This window comes from Eptesicus fuscus, chromosome 7 (assembly GCF_027574615.1).
Source record: "Eptesicus fuscus isolate TK198812 chromosome 7, DD_ASM_mEF_20220401, whole genome shotgun sequence".
Classification (NCBI taxonomy): domain Eukaryota; kingdom Metazoa; phylum Chordata; class Mammalia; order Chiroptera; family Vespertilionidae; genus Eptesicus; species Eptesicus fuscus.
In genome coordinates this window covers 6,738,478-6,752,978 of record NC_072479.1, presented here as the reverse complement: position 1 = coordinate 6,752,978, position 14,501 = coordinate 6,738,478, and the positions used below count along the sequence as shown (strand labels likewise).

The window sequence follows — 14,501 nt, the reverse complement described above, 5'->3', positions numbered from 1 at the left end:
TTTTCCTGAAATGGTGGCAGTGCCTTGGGAAGTGATTCAGACTTTGAAACTGTTATAATGGAGTCATCATTTGACTAAAGGAAGCATCTGTTCCCATGTGACCTCTTTTTCTCTTTTAATTAACTTGTTTCAGGCCATGGGCACCCCATCGGTGGGAGTTCTGTTAAAGCAGTTGGTGCCTTTGATGAGACTAGAGGGCATTGAGATCACAGAGTCCTTAGTTTTAGGATTTGGAAGAACAAATTCCCTTGTTTTCAGGTACATTAGTCTTAATAAGTTGTTGTAAATTCATACGTGCCGCCGCTGTCGTAGTCCCTGTTTGTAACACAGTCTGAGTTTGCTGTGGGCAAGTGCCTGCAGTTTCCGGCATGGCGCTGTTTCCTGTGTCCTGGCTGATGTGCATGAAACAACCCTTGCTTGCAGCTGCCTCATGTGTCACTTTTTGTCATTGCAACTTTGACTTTACCTCTCAGATTTTATCTCACTTGCAAGCTTTGTTTTAGATAACTGTAAAAACAATTTCCCTGTCAATGTCCAGTTAACCAGACTGTCCAGAGGCTTTAAGGTCACAACAAGGAGTGTCTGCCAATAATGCAACACTCTCAAAGGTTAAGCATTGGTAGAACTCTCTTAGGGATGACCTGTTACACTAGTGGACATTTCTGTAAGGTGCTTTATCTGCCTTTATGGAATCATCATCTCTCACTTTCTAGATTTCTTAGTCATTTCACAACTTTAATTAAATAACCATTCCATCTGAGGCAGTGTTAAGCCTTTGAAAGAGTCATCATAAAACGTTATATTCGGGCTGCCTCTGATGACTTTAGCTAAGCAGGAAAGCCTACGAGGACAAAGTAAATTGTATAGGTTTCACACAGATACAAAAGGGAACACTTCAAGCATCTGAAAGATCCTATTTGAAAAATAAAGATTAATGAGACATCTTAGAGGCAACTGAAAAAGATCAGTTACATTATTCATGTAGAGAGTCAGATTTTATCCTTACAAAAAGTAATTGTGAGTGTAATATAATGAACAACAAAAACTGATGAATAAAAATAGATCTAGAGACAGAGAATCATCAAAAAAGACCATCAAACTTCAGAGGGAAGGCACGAGAGGGTTTGGGTGGAGGGGTAAGAGATCAACCAAAGGACTTGTATGCATGCATGTAAGCATAACCAATGGACACAGACACTAGTGGGGTGAGGGCATGTGCTGGAGGTGGGGGTGGCCAGGGAGAGGTCAATGGGGGGGAAAAGGAGACATGTAATACTTTAAACAATAAAGAATTTTTAAAAAATAATTTAAAAAGTAATTGTGAGTTCTGTCTACTTGGATGCCACTTAGAGTTTTACTACTTATTTATTAAAACTAAAAAAGCATCATGTAAAAATACTATAAGAAGATAATAAGAACAATTCCTGAAATTTCTGAACATTTTTCCCAAAGAACCTGAGGCTTTCTTTTGCATATCTCATCTTCTTAGTGTTCCTCAGGGGAAGTAACTTATGCAACTTACTAACCATATAGATCTGGGCCTCCGTTTCCTCCCCTGTAAAATTTTTATAATCAGTAAAAATAAAGTGTGTCTCTCTAATAAAAAAGAAAAAGAAAAATTGGTATAATTATAGGATCTGTCTCAGATTTATTGAGAGAGTTAAATATAAAAATGCACATAGTAAATATTTTGTTAATGTCTGCTATTAGATGGAAGAGACCATTAATATTATTTCCATGTCTTTGGTGAAAAACATTCTAGCATCTATATTGGAAAAATCAGGAATGAAACGCAGGCTTTCTATGCCTCAGTGCAGAATCCGATAGAGTTTACCTTCCTGTCCCTGGATTTCCCTGGAGGGCAATTTCTATTAGCACAAAATATTCTACCAGAAAATACAAGGTTTTTAGATATAAAGCGGGTTATAAACAAAATACCCACCAACAGGCTAGATAATGGGGACAGGTGAAGTATGTACATGTAATATGAGATATATATTAACATGATCAAACTTTTATTTTTACTACTTAAGAGGTAAGGTTTTTATGAGAACCTCACTACTATAGTACTTGCCATGTTTATATTTGTCTTATAGTTTAAATAAAGGAATTTATCTCTGAAATTATAAAAAAAACTTCATGTCAGAATCAACTATCAGTCATTCCCCTGAGCACAGACCCCAAAGGCAGTGCTATAGTATTGCACCTTCTCTTATGCTCTAATTAGACTGAAAATTTCTGTGCAGAGACTCAGTTTCACTTATCTTCAGGTCCACAGCCTGCAGTAAAGTGCTTTAAATTTAGGAAGTACTTGCAAAATATTGTTTAATTGTTCAGACATTAAATCAAAACCAAGTCAATACATGTTTTGAGCCAAAATTATATACACAGCACTGGGATTAATACCAATAAAACAAAGTATAGGCCAGTACCTAATTACAGTTCACCATGTGACTGGGAAATGGGAGGGCCAGGGGAGATTTTGATGTCAGAAGCAAAGTGGAAAAACCAAGTGATTTAGGACTGAATGGATATATTTGGTGACAAATTTGGTGTCAATAATAATATATTTAAAATGCTGACCTTTTTCCTCTGTAGAGAATTGGTAGAAGAACTTCACCCATTAATGAAAGAAGCTCTAGAACGAAGACCCGAGGTAAGATTTTGAAATTAAATCATTAAGATACTTGATGTATTTGGACAGTGGTGTGAATTTAAATCATTCCAAATGGTTTCCCCAGCATGCTTTTAATATTGAATCTTAACATTTTAGCTTTTGTTATTTTCATTTCTTCAATATTTGAATACTTAGTATAATATGGCTCCTACTTTAAAAGATTTTATGTCCTATATTTATGAGAGCAAAACAACCTAAGTAGTCATATATATGTTAAGATATCACATTTATTTGAAGAAGGTTTGAGTTGATTGAATTTTGGTTTTTAGTTTGTTTGCTTGTTTTTTACAGGGAGTTGAATGGTCACAAATATTATTTGTTTTGTCTGGCATATGAAGCATTTCCCCCAACATTATCTTCCCCAAAGTGAACTCTAAAAAGGATAAATTTATAATGTAGCAGGATAAAAAATAAAAGAAGACTGAAATGAGCTTCCCGTATAGTAGTAAGAATCAAGCAAGAAGTAACAAAAATTGAGCAGTTTGAGTAAGAACATGTGAGCTCCGTGGTCAGATTGGCGGGAGTATTAGTGTCCACTCTTCTTTTCTACTTGACTTAAGATGCTCCAGTCTTGGAGCATCTAGGAACTGAGGCTTGTTCTGAACATTTCCACCATATAGATACTGACCAACCCCCACCCCCCGATGATCTTTCTCTTACAACCTGTAATAGCAAACATTGTCTCTAAGGATTAGGAAATAAGAAAAATACATTTTGTCTTTTATGTTTAGAAAATTGAAAAGGACTAGGTTAGGCATTTCTTTAACCCAGTTTCCTAAAGCAAAGCTCATATTGCCTGTTCCTGTCTATAAGTGGTATCACCTCTTTCTGTACAGAACAAAAAACGCCGAGAACGGCGGGACTTGTTAAGACTACAGTTACTTCGAATTTTTGAACTTCTGGCTGATGCTGGTGTAATAAGTGACAGGTAGGGTAAAAATTTCCCCTAATTGATCTCTGCTTACCACACTGGTCTACTTTTATCTCTTTTTATTTCCTTTCTTTTTAAAAATATATTACCTTTAACTTTTACTCAGAAAAAGTCAAAAAATCTTGTGGGGGTTCTTAATCTATTTACGCTGCATATAGGTCAAGAACAAATGTAGTGTGTCAGTTCTGACAGTGGATCTTATTTTCCATGAAGCATGTACCACTTTGAAATGAAGACTGAGCATCTAAAAGTTCCATTTTTCTTTATTCCAGCACAAATGGAGCCTTAGAACGGGATACTTTAGCCCTTGGAGCTTTGTTCCTAGAGTATGTAGACCTGACCCGCATGCTGCTAGAAGCTGAAAATGATAAAGAAGTTGAAATTCTTAAAGATATCCGGGCACATTTTAGTGCCATGGTCGCCAACTTGATTCAATGTGTTCCAGGTACAGTGATGCATCACTGCACGTTACCTTTATGCTTCAAAAAACTTTTGTTCCTCAGGACAGTGCTTCCCTCTAATCCTCCTGGCCTGTGTGCAGGGCTGGGTGGGATTGTCTATTTGTCTTGAAATACTTGGAAATATACATGAGGATAGATTGTGGCAATTCAGCACAGAATTGGAAAGGGAACAATAGGAATTAAGCTTTGCTTTGTATTTGTCATTATTTCTATTCTTTATTTTGGTTTCCATGTGAAAATGAACCTAAGTGACTTCCATAACAAGGAAGGAATTCAGAGGGAACACTCACAGGTGCTTCATCTTTGTTCATTCTTGTGCTAATCTGTTAACATGTTTTAAAGTCTGTTTTGTCTGGTAGAAATATACACCAGCTTTCTCTTATTTGTTTCCCTTTGCATGAAATATCTTTTTTCATCCCTTTACTTTCAATCTGTGTGTCTTTCTATCTGAAATGGTTTTCCTGTAGGCAGCATACTAGTATATATGGGTCTTATTTTCTTACCCATTCTGCTACCCTATGTATTTTGATTGGAGCATTTAGTCCATTTAAGTAATTCTTTTTTAATTATACATTTCAAATATTTATTTCATTAAATATTTGTGCTCAGTCACTGTACTGCACAGCAGATGCCATCTTTCTTGGGTGGAACACACCCTTCCAGACAGCATCAGGTTGGGTGAATGCATTAGCCCCACACTCTGGACTCCCTGTCAACCCACTCTACAGAGCTTCCACCCTGAAGAGAAGTCAAATGCCTGGGCCAGGGTGTAGAGGTCTGGGCCAATGCAGGTAGTGTCAGTGACTGAGTTGTGTGACTTTGGGGAGGGGGCAATTCCCCCAACTTTCCCATGAACCTGACAGCACCTCCTCCTCAAGGGAGATCTACTAGCCTCCCGCTCCCAGCACCTGACAGCCCCAGCCTCTCAACTTTGGGTGGCTCCACCCTGTGAGATCTGGGCAGGATCTGAGACAGACTGAGTTGTGTCGCTATGGGAAAGGGGAAATTTTCCCCTCATACGCCCAACTGGTGCAGGGCCTTCCCTTCACACAGCCAAATCTTGATGACTTTGGGCCTGATAAACTCTGCTGGCCTCATCCTAAAACTCCCTGAGACCCTGCCCTACCACAAAGGTGTGCCAGCACCCAGCAGGTGGCAGCTAGACTTGGTATACACTGGGACATTTGATCTGTTAAGTGGCCTCAGGCCCAGCACTGGCACTGAGTGTGAACCTATGTAGATCTGGTGAACACCTCTCTCCCCTACCTAGTGACTCACTAGGAACCTGTCACATGCAACTTGAATACCACAAAAGGCTCTTTCAGTGACTGAGCCTAACAGGCAGGCAGCAGGTGGAGGCAGGCAGAGGCAGACATCAGGTTTCCTTGGGACTTTTTAAGACTTGCTCCCTGGCCCGAGGCTGGTAAAAGCAAGCATTAGTGTGCAGCTTGATCTTTTCCATGCACACCCAGGCCCAGCAGAGGCAGCCACAAATTGTAGACCACTTTGTAGCTCCAAACAGGTTGTCCAGAGCCAGTCACAAGCAGCATCTGACATTGGCCTGCACCAGATTCCCATCCAAGAAGACCTAGAACCAACATGCCACTGGTGATATTCAGACATCATCACAGCAGGATCCAAACAGCCTCACAAGTGGCTCAGCCAAAGGAAGATTTCTACATGCACCAGACCCTGCTGAGGTGAATCCACTTTGAGAGGTCAGCACCTGCACATCAACTCATTCACTGTGGTTGGAATTGATCCTCACAGTCAGCCAGCCTAATGGCCAATCCACACACAAACAGGCCACTAGTAATTAAGATTCAATTACAACAGAAAGTCCTACAAAGGATATTCCAGGAGCACTCAGCACAGGTGATCAAGGAAATTTTGCCATGGGGTCCCACAGGACACCTACTACATAAGGCCACCCCAGCAAGACTGGGAGTCAAAGCATACCTACATAACACATAGAAATAAATACAAAGAGGCAGCCAAAATAGAGAGAAAAATAAATATGCCCCAAATGAAAGAACACAAGAAATCTGAAGAAGTAAAGTTAAATGAAATGGAGGCAACCAATCTACCAAAACCTTAGAAACAGCAAGAGAAAGATAGTCAGTTACCTACAACAGAGCTCCCATAAGACTATCATCTGATTTCTCAACAGAAACATTTCAGGCCAGAAGGACTTGCCAGGAAATATTCAAAGTGACAAAAAGCAAGGACCTGATTTATTCAGCATGACTATCATTTAAAATTGAAAAAGAAATAAAGAGCTTCTCAGAGGGAAAAAAAAGCTAAAGGAGTTCATTACCACCTAATCAGTATAATAATAAATGTTTTTTAAAAAATGACAGCCAGATTCCTTTGAATCAAAAAAAAAGAAATGTTAAAGGATTATCTTTAAAGAGGAGGAACAGGAGGAGAAAAAAAACACACAAAGGAATATAAGTTAAAAGAGTAAAATGGCATTAAATATGTACCTATTAATAATCACTATAAATGTAAATGGCTTAAATGCTTCAATCAAAAGACATAGGGTGGCTGAATGGATAAAAAAAAAAAGATCTATATATTTGCTCTCTGCAAGAGACCCACCACAGAATGAAAGATATACACTGAGTAAAGATGAAGGGATAGAAAAATATATTTCATACAAATGGAAATGAACAATGAACTGGAGTAGCAAGACTTACATATGACAAAATAAACTTTAAAACAAAGGCTATAATAAGAGCAAAAGAAGGACAATACATAATGATAAAGGGAACAATCCAACAAGATGATATAACCCTTGTAAATATTTATGCACCCAACATAGGAATACCTAAATATATAAAACAAATCTTGATAGACATAAAGGGAGAGCTAGACAATAATATAGTCATAGTAGGGGACTTCAATACCACATTAACACTAATGGGTAGATCTTCCAGACAGAAAAAATCAACAAGGAAACAGTGGCCTTAAATGACACACTAGATCAGATGGATTTAATTGTTATCCTCGGAGCATTTCACCCCAAGGCAGCAGAATATACATTTGTTTCGAGTGCACATGGCACATTTTCTAGGATAGACTATATGTTAGACAAAAACAAGTCTCAGTAAATTTAAGAAGGTTGAAACCATATATGCATCTTCTCTGGCCATAATGCTATGAAAACAGAAATCAATCACAAGAAAACAACTGAAAAACACACAAACACATAGAGCTAAATAATATGTTACAAAACAATGAATGGGTCAACAATGAGATCAAGGAAGAAATAAAAAAGATACTTAAAACAAATGAAAATGAGAACACAACAACCCAAAATCTATTGCATACAGCAAAAGCAGTTCTAAGGGGGATATTCATAGCATTACAGGCCTGCCTTAAGAAACAAGAAAAATCTCAACTAAACAATCTAACTTTACACTTAAAGGAGCTAGAAAAAGAAAAACTAGCAAACTCCAAAGTGAGTAGAAGAACAGAAATAATAAAGATCAGAACAGAAATAAATGACAAAGACTTTTAAAAAATACAAAAGATCAATGAAACCAAGAGCTGGGTCTTTGAAAAGGTAAACAAGGTTGATAAACCTTTAACCATACTCATGAAGAAGAAAAGAGAGAGGATCCTAATAAATAAAATCAGACATGAAAGAGGAGAAGTAACAAGTGACTCTACAGAAATACAAAGTATTGTAAGAAAATATTATGAAAAACTGTATGCTAACAAATTGGACAATTGGGACAAAATGGATAAATTCCTACAAATATACAATCTTCCAAAACTGAATCAGGAAGACTAGAGAATCTGAATAGACAGATTATAATTAGTAGAATGAAAGCAGTAGTCAAAATAACTCCCAACAAACAAGATATGGACCAGATGGCTTCATAGGAGAATTTTATTAAACATTAAAGAACTGATAGCTATCCTTTTTAAAAATATTCCAAGAAATTCAAGAGGAGGAAAGACTCCCATGCTTATTTTATGAGGCCAGCACTATCCTAATTCCAAAACCAGATAAAGACACTACAAAGAAAGAAAATTATAGGTCAATATCTTTGATGAACATAGATGCTAAAATCCTCAACAAAATATTAGCAAACCGGATCCATCAATACTTTGAAAACATCATACACCATGACCAAGTGGAATTTATTCCTAGGATGCATGGTTGGTAACAATATCCACAAATCAATAAATGTGATATACCACATAAACAAAATGAAGGATGAAACCACATGGTTGTATCACTAGATGCAGAATAAAGCATTTAATAAAATCCTATATAATAAAATGGTAATATGCAAATTGACCCTAATGGCGGAACAACCATCTGCTATGACGCACACTGACCACCAGGGGAAAGATGCTTAATGCAGGAGCTGCCCCCTGGTGGTCAGTGCACTTCCATAGGGGGAGCGCTACTGAGCCAGAAGCCAGCTCATGGCTGGCCAGCACAGCAGTGGTAGCGAGAGCCTCTCCTGCCTCTGCGCCAGCACTAAGGATGTCCGACTAACAGCTTAGGCCTGCTCCCCACAGCCTAAGCTGTTAGTTGGACATCCCCCGAGGGCTTCCAGGCTGCCAGAGGGATGTCTGACTGCCAGCTTAGGCCTGATCCCCTGGGGAGCAGACCTAAGCCAGCAGTGGACATCCCCCGAGAGTCCCAGACTACAAGAGGGCGCAAGGCAGGCTGAGGGAACCCCCGCCCCAGCACACGAATTTTCATGCACCAGGCCTCTAGTTTATAATAAAAATTCTCAGCAACGTGGAAATACAGGGAACATACTTCAACATAATAAAAGGTATATAGGACAAACCTACAGCCAATATAAAATTCAATGGGAAAAACCAAAAACATTTCCCTTAAGACTGAGTACAAGATAGGAATGTCCACTCTCACCACTCTTAGTCAACATAGTACTGGAAGTCCTAGCCACAGCAATTAGTCAGACAAGAGGAAGAAATAAAAGGCATCCAAATTGGAAAAGAAGATGTAAAACTATCATTATTTGCATATGACATGATACTGTATATAAAGAACCCTAAATATTGCACCAAAAAACTATTAGATCTGATAAATTAGTTCAGTAAAGTAGCAGGATACAAAATAAACATCCAGAAATCAGTTGCATTTCTATATACCAATAATGAACTAGCAGAAAGGGGAACTAATAAAACAATCCCATTTACAATTGCATTAATAAAAACAACAATCTAGGAATAAATTTAACCAAGAATGTAAAAGACCTGTACTCCAAAAGTTATAAGACACTGAAGAATGAAAGTGAAGAAGATACAAATAAGTGGAACTGTATACCATGCTGATGGATAGGAAGAAGTAACATCATTAAAATGTCGATACTACCCAAAGCAATCTATAGACTCCATACAATTCCTATCAAGTTACTAATGGAATATTTTACAGAATTGGAACCAATATTCCAAAAATTTATATGGAACCACAAAAGACACTGAATAGCCACAGCAATCTTGAGGAAGAAGAACAAAGTTGAAGAAATCATGCTATCTGATATCTAAACTATACTACAAGGCCAGTTCAGTGTAAAAATGAATGACTGACTGTCATTAAAAGCACTTTACATAATTACAAAAAGCTCCACTCAACTATTTCTACTTTTTCATAACTTTGATGTTGTATAACCAATCCTCCTCATTTTGATGACTCTAAAGTAAGATGTGAGCTGGCCTCTTCAGCTAAAGTATATTTGTTTAAAATTGTCTATACATTATACTTTACTAGAAGCCCGGTGCACGAAATTCGTGCACGGCGGGGGGTTGTCCCTCAGCCCAGCCTGTACCCTCTCCAATCTGGGACTCCTTGAGGGATGTCCGACTGCCCGTTTAGGCCCGATCCTGGGGGATTGGGCCTAAACGGGCAGTTGGACATCCCTCTCACAATCCAGGACTGCTGGCTCCCAACTGCTTGCCTGCCTGCCTTCCTGATTGCCCCTAACTGCTTCTGCCTGCCAGCCTGATCACCCCCTAACCACTCTGCTGCCAGCCTGTTTGCCCCCAACTTCCCTCCTCTGCCATCCTGGTCACCCCTAACTGCCCTCTCCTGCAGGGTTGATCACCTCCAACTGCCCTCCCTTGCAAGCCTGGTCCCTCTCAACTGCCCTCCCTTGCAGGCCTGGTCCCTCACAACTGCCCTCCCTTGCAGGCTGGGTGCCTCCCAACTGCCCTCTCCTGCTGGCCATCTTGTAGTGGCCATCTTGTGTCCACATGGGGGCAGGATCTTTGACCACATGGGGGCAGCTATATTGTGTTTTGCAGTGATGGTCAATCTGCATATTACTCTTTTATTAGATAGGATAGAGGCCTGGTACAGGGGTGGGGGCCAGCTGGTTTGCCCTGAAGGGTGTCCCGGATGAGGGTGGGGTTCCCTTGGGGCGTGGGGCGGCCTGAGTGAGGGGCCTGTGGTGGTTTGCAGGCCGGCCACGCCCCCTGGCAACCCAAGTGGAGGCCCTGGTATCTGGAATTTATTTTCCTTCTACAATTGAAACTTTGTAGCCTGGAGCGGAGCCAAGCCTGGGGCTCCCTCTGAGGCCGGCAGCCATTTCTGTTGGGGTTATAATTGAAACTTTGTTGCCTTAAGCGGGTGGGCCCGGCCAGGGTGTGCGGAAAGCTTTGCTTCCCCTGTTGCTGGCGGCAACCCTGGCCTGCTCTCTCAAGCTCCATTCTGCCACCATTTGTTTGAATTTGTTTACCTTCTATAATTGAAACTTTGTAGCTTGAGTGGAGGCTTAGGCCTGCAATGGCTATTGGAAAGCTTGGCTTGCTCTGTTACCTGGGAAACCTTGCTCTCTGTGGCTGTAGCCATCTTGGATTGGGGTTGATTTGCATACTCGCCCAGATTGGCTGGTGGGCGTGGCTGGTGGGCATGGCTTGTGTAGCGGAGTGATGGTTAATTTGCATATTACTATTTTATTAGAGAGGATAGTTTTTCCTAAAGACTGGCAGCAGTCAAGGGAACATTGTCTATGTAAGCAGCTGATTGGAAGGTGTTGGAAAGTTCTCTAGATATTGAATAGAAAACAGTGTGTGAGTCATCTTTTGTCTCTGCTTCCTGCTCTGACAACATGCTAGTGAGGAAGGCTGCACATTTAGAAAGAAAATTCTTCTTAACTTTTTAAACACTTTTTATTACCTAAAGAAAACTGGAGTTAGGAAATGAAATTAATCCTTTCTCCAAAACTTAAAACTGCTGCATAATAGTGACATAAATTGTATTCACTATATTTTTTATTCTCAGAGACTGTTAACTGCATTTTTCTCTCTAGTTCACCACAGGAGATTTCTCTTCCCCCAGCAAAGCCTGAGGCACCATCTTTTCATCTTGTTCAGCCAGTGGGCAGGGCCCTTCAGCATTATGTTCACACCTCTGGATCGATATAGTGACAGGAACCATCAGATCACAAGATACCAGTATTGTGCCTTAAAGGTAAGTCACCTTTGCCTCATGATGATTCTTGTGAGATCCATGGTTTCTTTCCTTAAACTGATAACCATGCCTTAAATTAGGTTGAAATAAATAATGATTTCATATGATATGACAGAATCTAAGTATACTGGCAAAAAAATCAAATAAATACACACATAAATACATAAGCTGACCTTAAAAATTCCAAAATGTACACACATAAAATAGATTGATAGTTGTGTATAGATATGCAACTATTCCAATTGGCCTCATAATTTCTAAATGCAAAACTTATCCAAGCTTACACTTTAATCATTGTGTCCTCTATATAAGAACCACATGTTTTTTTGTTTTGTTTGTTTTAGTTTTTAATAATTTTATTTAATCTTTATGTTGAAAGTATTACACAGGTTCTCTTTTTTCTCCCACAGAACCACATGTTTTTTCTTAAGGGATAAACCCTTAAAGTAGCTGCCTTGCCAATAAACTTCCAACCTAAGAAAAAGTCCATAGATTATAATGAGGGGTGTGTGTGTGTGTGTGTGTGTGGTGTCCCCCCAAAAAAGTATACATACACTTTGAATAATTATGAAGGCAGTCTTTATTAAAATACATTTCATTTTCAAAATTGAGCTATCAGAAATTAAAGTGTGCATACATTTTTTGTGGCATCCTGTGTGTGTGTGTGTGTGTGTGTGTGTGTAAATATATATATATATATATTAGGAGGCCAGCACATGATTTGAAATCGTGCGGCACCGCCCACCCTTGAGTCACCAGTCCGGCCCTGCCTCCCTCTCCGGCCCTTGAAGCAGCCACGGCCACTGCTGATCAGGCCCTCCCCCAGCACAGGCACGCAGAGGCCCCTGATGCCCCGCCCCCAACGCTGCACGCTCAACCTCCTCCTGTCTGGTCAACCTATTACAGCATCCCGGTTAATTAGCATATTTCTCTATTTTATAGATATATATATATAAAACCTCAAGTTCAAAATCTGCCATTTCCATTTTTAGCCTCTTATCCTAGAAGATTCCCAGAAATAAATAAATTTCCACACTGCTAGGACTGTTCAAAAATTTCAGAAACATGATTCCCAGTCTAATTTAAACTATCATATATAGCATAAATTGCTGACTTTCAGGTTGACTATTATCTCAATGGAGCTCATTTAAACCATGGCCCTGATAGTCACCTGGATTTGCTAATTGCAGAATTAATAAAGATCTCACCTTCCCTTGCTTCCTCCCCTCAACCTCAAAGAAACTGAAGTTTATATTTTTCATTTTCTTTATCTTTGATTAAGAATCACAATTATTCCATGTTTTTCATAGTTTGTCGATTCAGTACATAGTCAAATATTTGTCATCAAAGCAAAAGTTTAAAAGCTCTATCTTCTAAACAGAATTAATTCACTTGAACTCACTTAAGGTGAGTTTATTTTCAAAACTGTGACATGGCATTTTGCTTTGAATGTTTTACTGTTTCATGATAAAGACTTGTTATTATCATAAAATACATTTTCGTGAAGTTAAATTTATGAATTTAGCTCTTCTAAAATGAGCCAATTGGGAATCTGGTACTTTTTATTGACTGTACTAAGGAATACTTAAAAATCTGTGGAAATAAGTGCTTTAAAAGACCTTTATCATTGATAATTCTGGAAGTTATGTTTTATAAAGTCAGTTGCATACCATTAGACCATTCCAGTTTTCATTCCCAGGTGTTTTGTGTTTTGTTATCAGGCAATGTCAGCAGTGTTGTGCTGCGGCCCTGTGTTTGACAACGTGGGCCTTTCCCCAGATGGCTACCTATATAAGTGGCTTGACAACATTCTGGCTTGTCAAGATTTACGAGTAAGTACCAGCTAAAGATACTTACTTGTTCAATGTATAGGGTAGTCTGCCTCAGCTAGGTTACTGAGTGTCTAAGCATTGTTCACAACACAGTCTCTTCCCACATCAACCGCAGAATGTAGGTTTAATTGTTGTCACAATACACTGTGATGCATCCAGATAAATATCACAGTAACATTTACCAAGGTTGACAATGAACTATGCCATAAAGCAAGTCCCCATAAAGTTTACATGATTGAAGTGACATAGACTGTGTTCTCTAATCGCAGTGACATTATGCTAGTGACCAATAATCTATATACCGTACTTTCTGGCGTATAAGACAACTGGGCATATAAGATTTTCCTGGGTTAAAAAGTTGTTTTATACGCCGGAAAATACGGTATATTGGACTATATTGATGGGATTAGATATAATGGATTATATATATTGGACTACTGTATTTTCCAGCGTATAAGACGATGTTTTAACCCAGGAAAATCTTATATGCCCAGTCGTCTTATACACTAGAAAATATGCTATATAAAAAGCACATGGCCATAATGCCTTAGTGACCAAACAACCGGTCACCAGGAGGTGCATTGATGGGTCTCACCAGCGCAGAGGGTCTGGGATCCCACCTCAAGCAGTGAGTCTGGGGTCTGGGGTCCCGCCCTGTGGCGGTGTGGCGGATGCTGGGGTCCTGCCCCCGCAGCGGCACGGAGGGTCTGGGGTCCTGCCTTGTGTAGCAGGTCTGGGGTCTCGCGTGACCGATCGCCTGCTGGGCCACCCCTTACACTCCCGCGGCGCAGAGGAGCCCATGCCAGGCACAGGCAGGAGAGGTATGTCCCGCACCCTGCCAGGTTCTCAGACCCCCCCCCCCCATGCCAGCATCAAGGCCCCGGATGCCAGCGCTTTGTTATCTGCCACAACTCCATGGCCCCAGCGCTGCCCGCCGCTCAGGCACCCAAGCCAGGGACCCACTGCAGGGCGGGCCCAGACGCTCCTTCCTGCCCCCAAGGGTCTGGCAGCCTCCGCAGCTCCTGAGCCCATGACCCACCCCTGGGAGGGTGGGTCTGGGCTAGGGATCCACAACCCCTCCCCTGCAAGGTCCCACCCAACAGTGGGGGAGGGGGCAGCCTCCCTCCTTTCCCGGCCC

At 40.3% G+C, this 14,501-nt stretch overlaps 1 protein-coding gene across 2 annotated transcripts in view; it reads left to right on the top strand.

Moving 5' to 3' along the window:
- The window catches only part of FRY (FRY microtubule binding protein), a 407,062-nt gene that overhangs the window by 183,626 nt on the left and 208,935 nt on the right, over window positions 1-14,501 (top strand). For both annotated transcript variants that reach the window (XM_054718725.1, XM_054718726.1), the window contains exons 23-28: window positions 134-258; window positions 2,599-2,656; window positions 3,514-3,605; window positions 3,881-4,053; window positions 11,371-11,531; window positions 13,253-13,363. In XM_054718725.1, coding sequence (XP_054574700.1) covers window positions 134-258; window positions 2,599-2,656; window positions 3,514-3,605; window positions 3,881-4,053; window positions 11,371-11,531; window positions 13,253-13,363 — 720 coding nt within the window. The remainder of the gene's footprint in view (window positions 1-133; window positions 259-2,598; window positions 2,657-3,513; window positions 3,606-3,880; window positions 4,054-11,370; window positions 11,532-13,252; window positions 13,364-14,501) is intronic.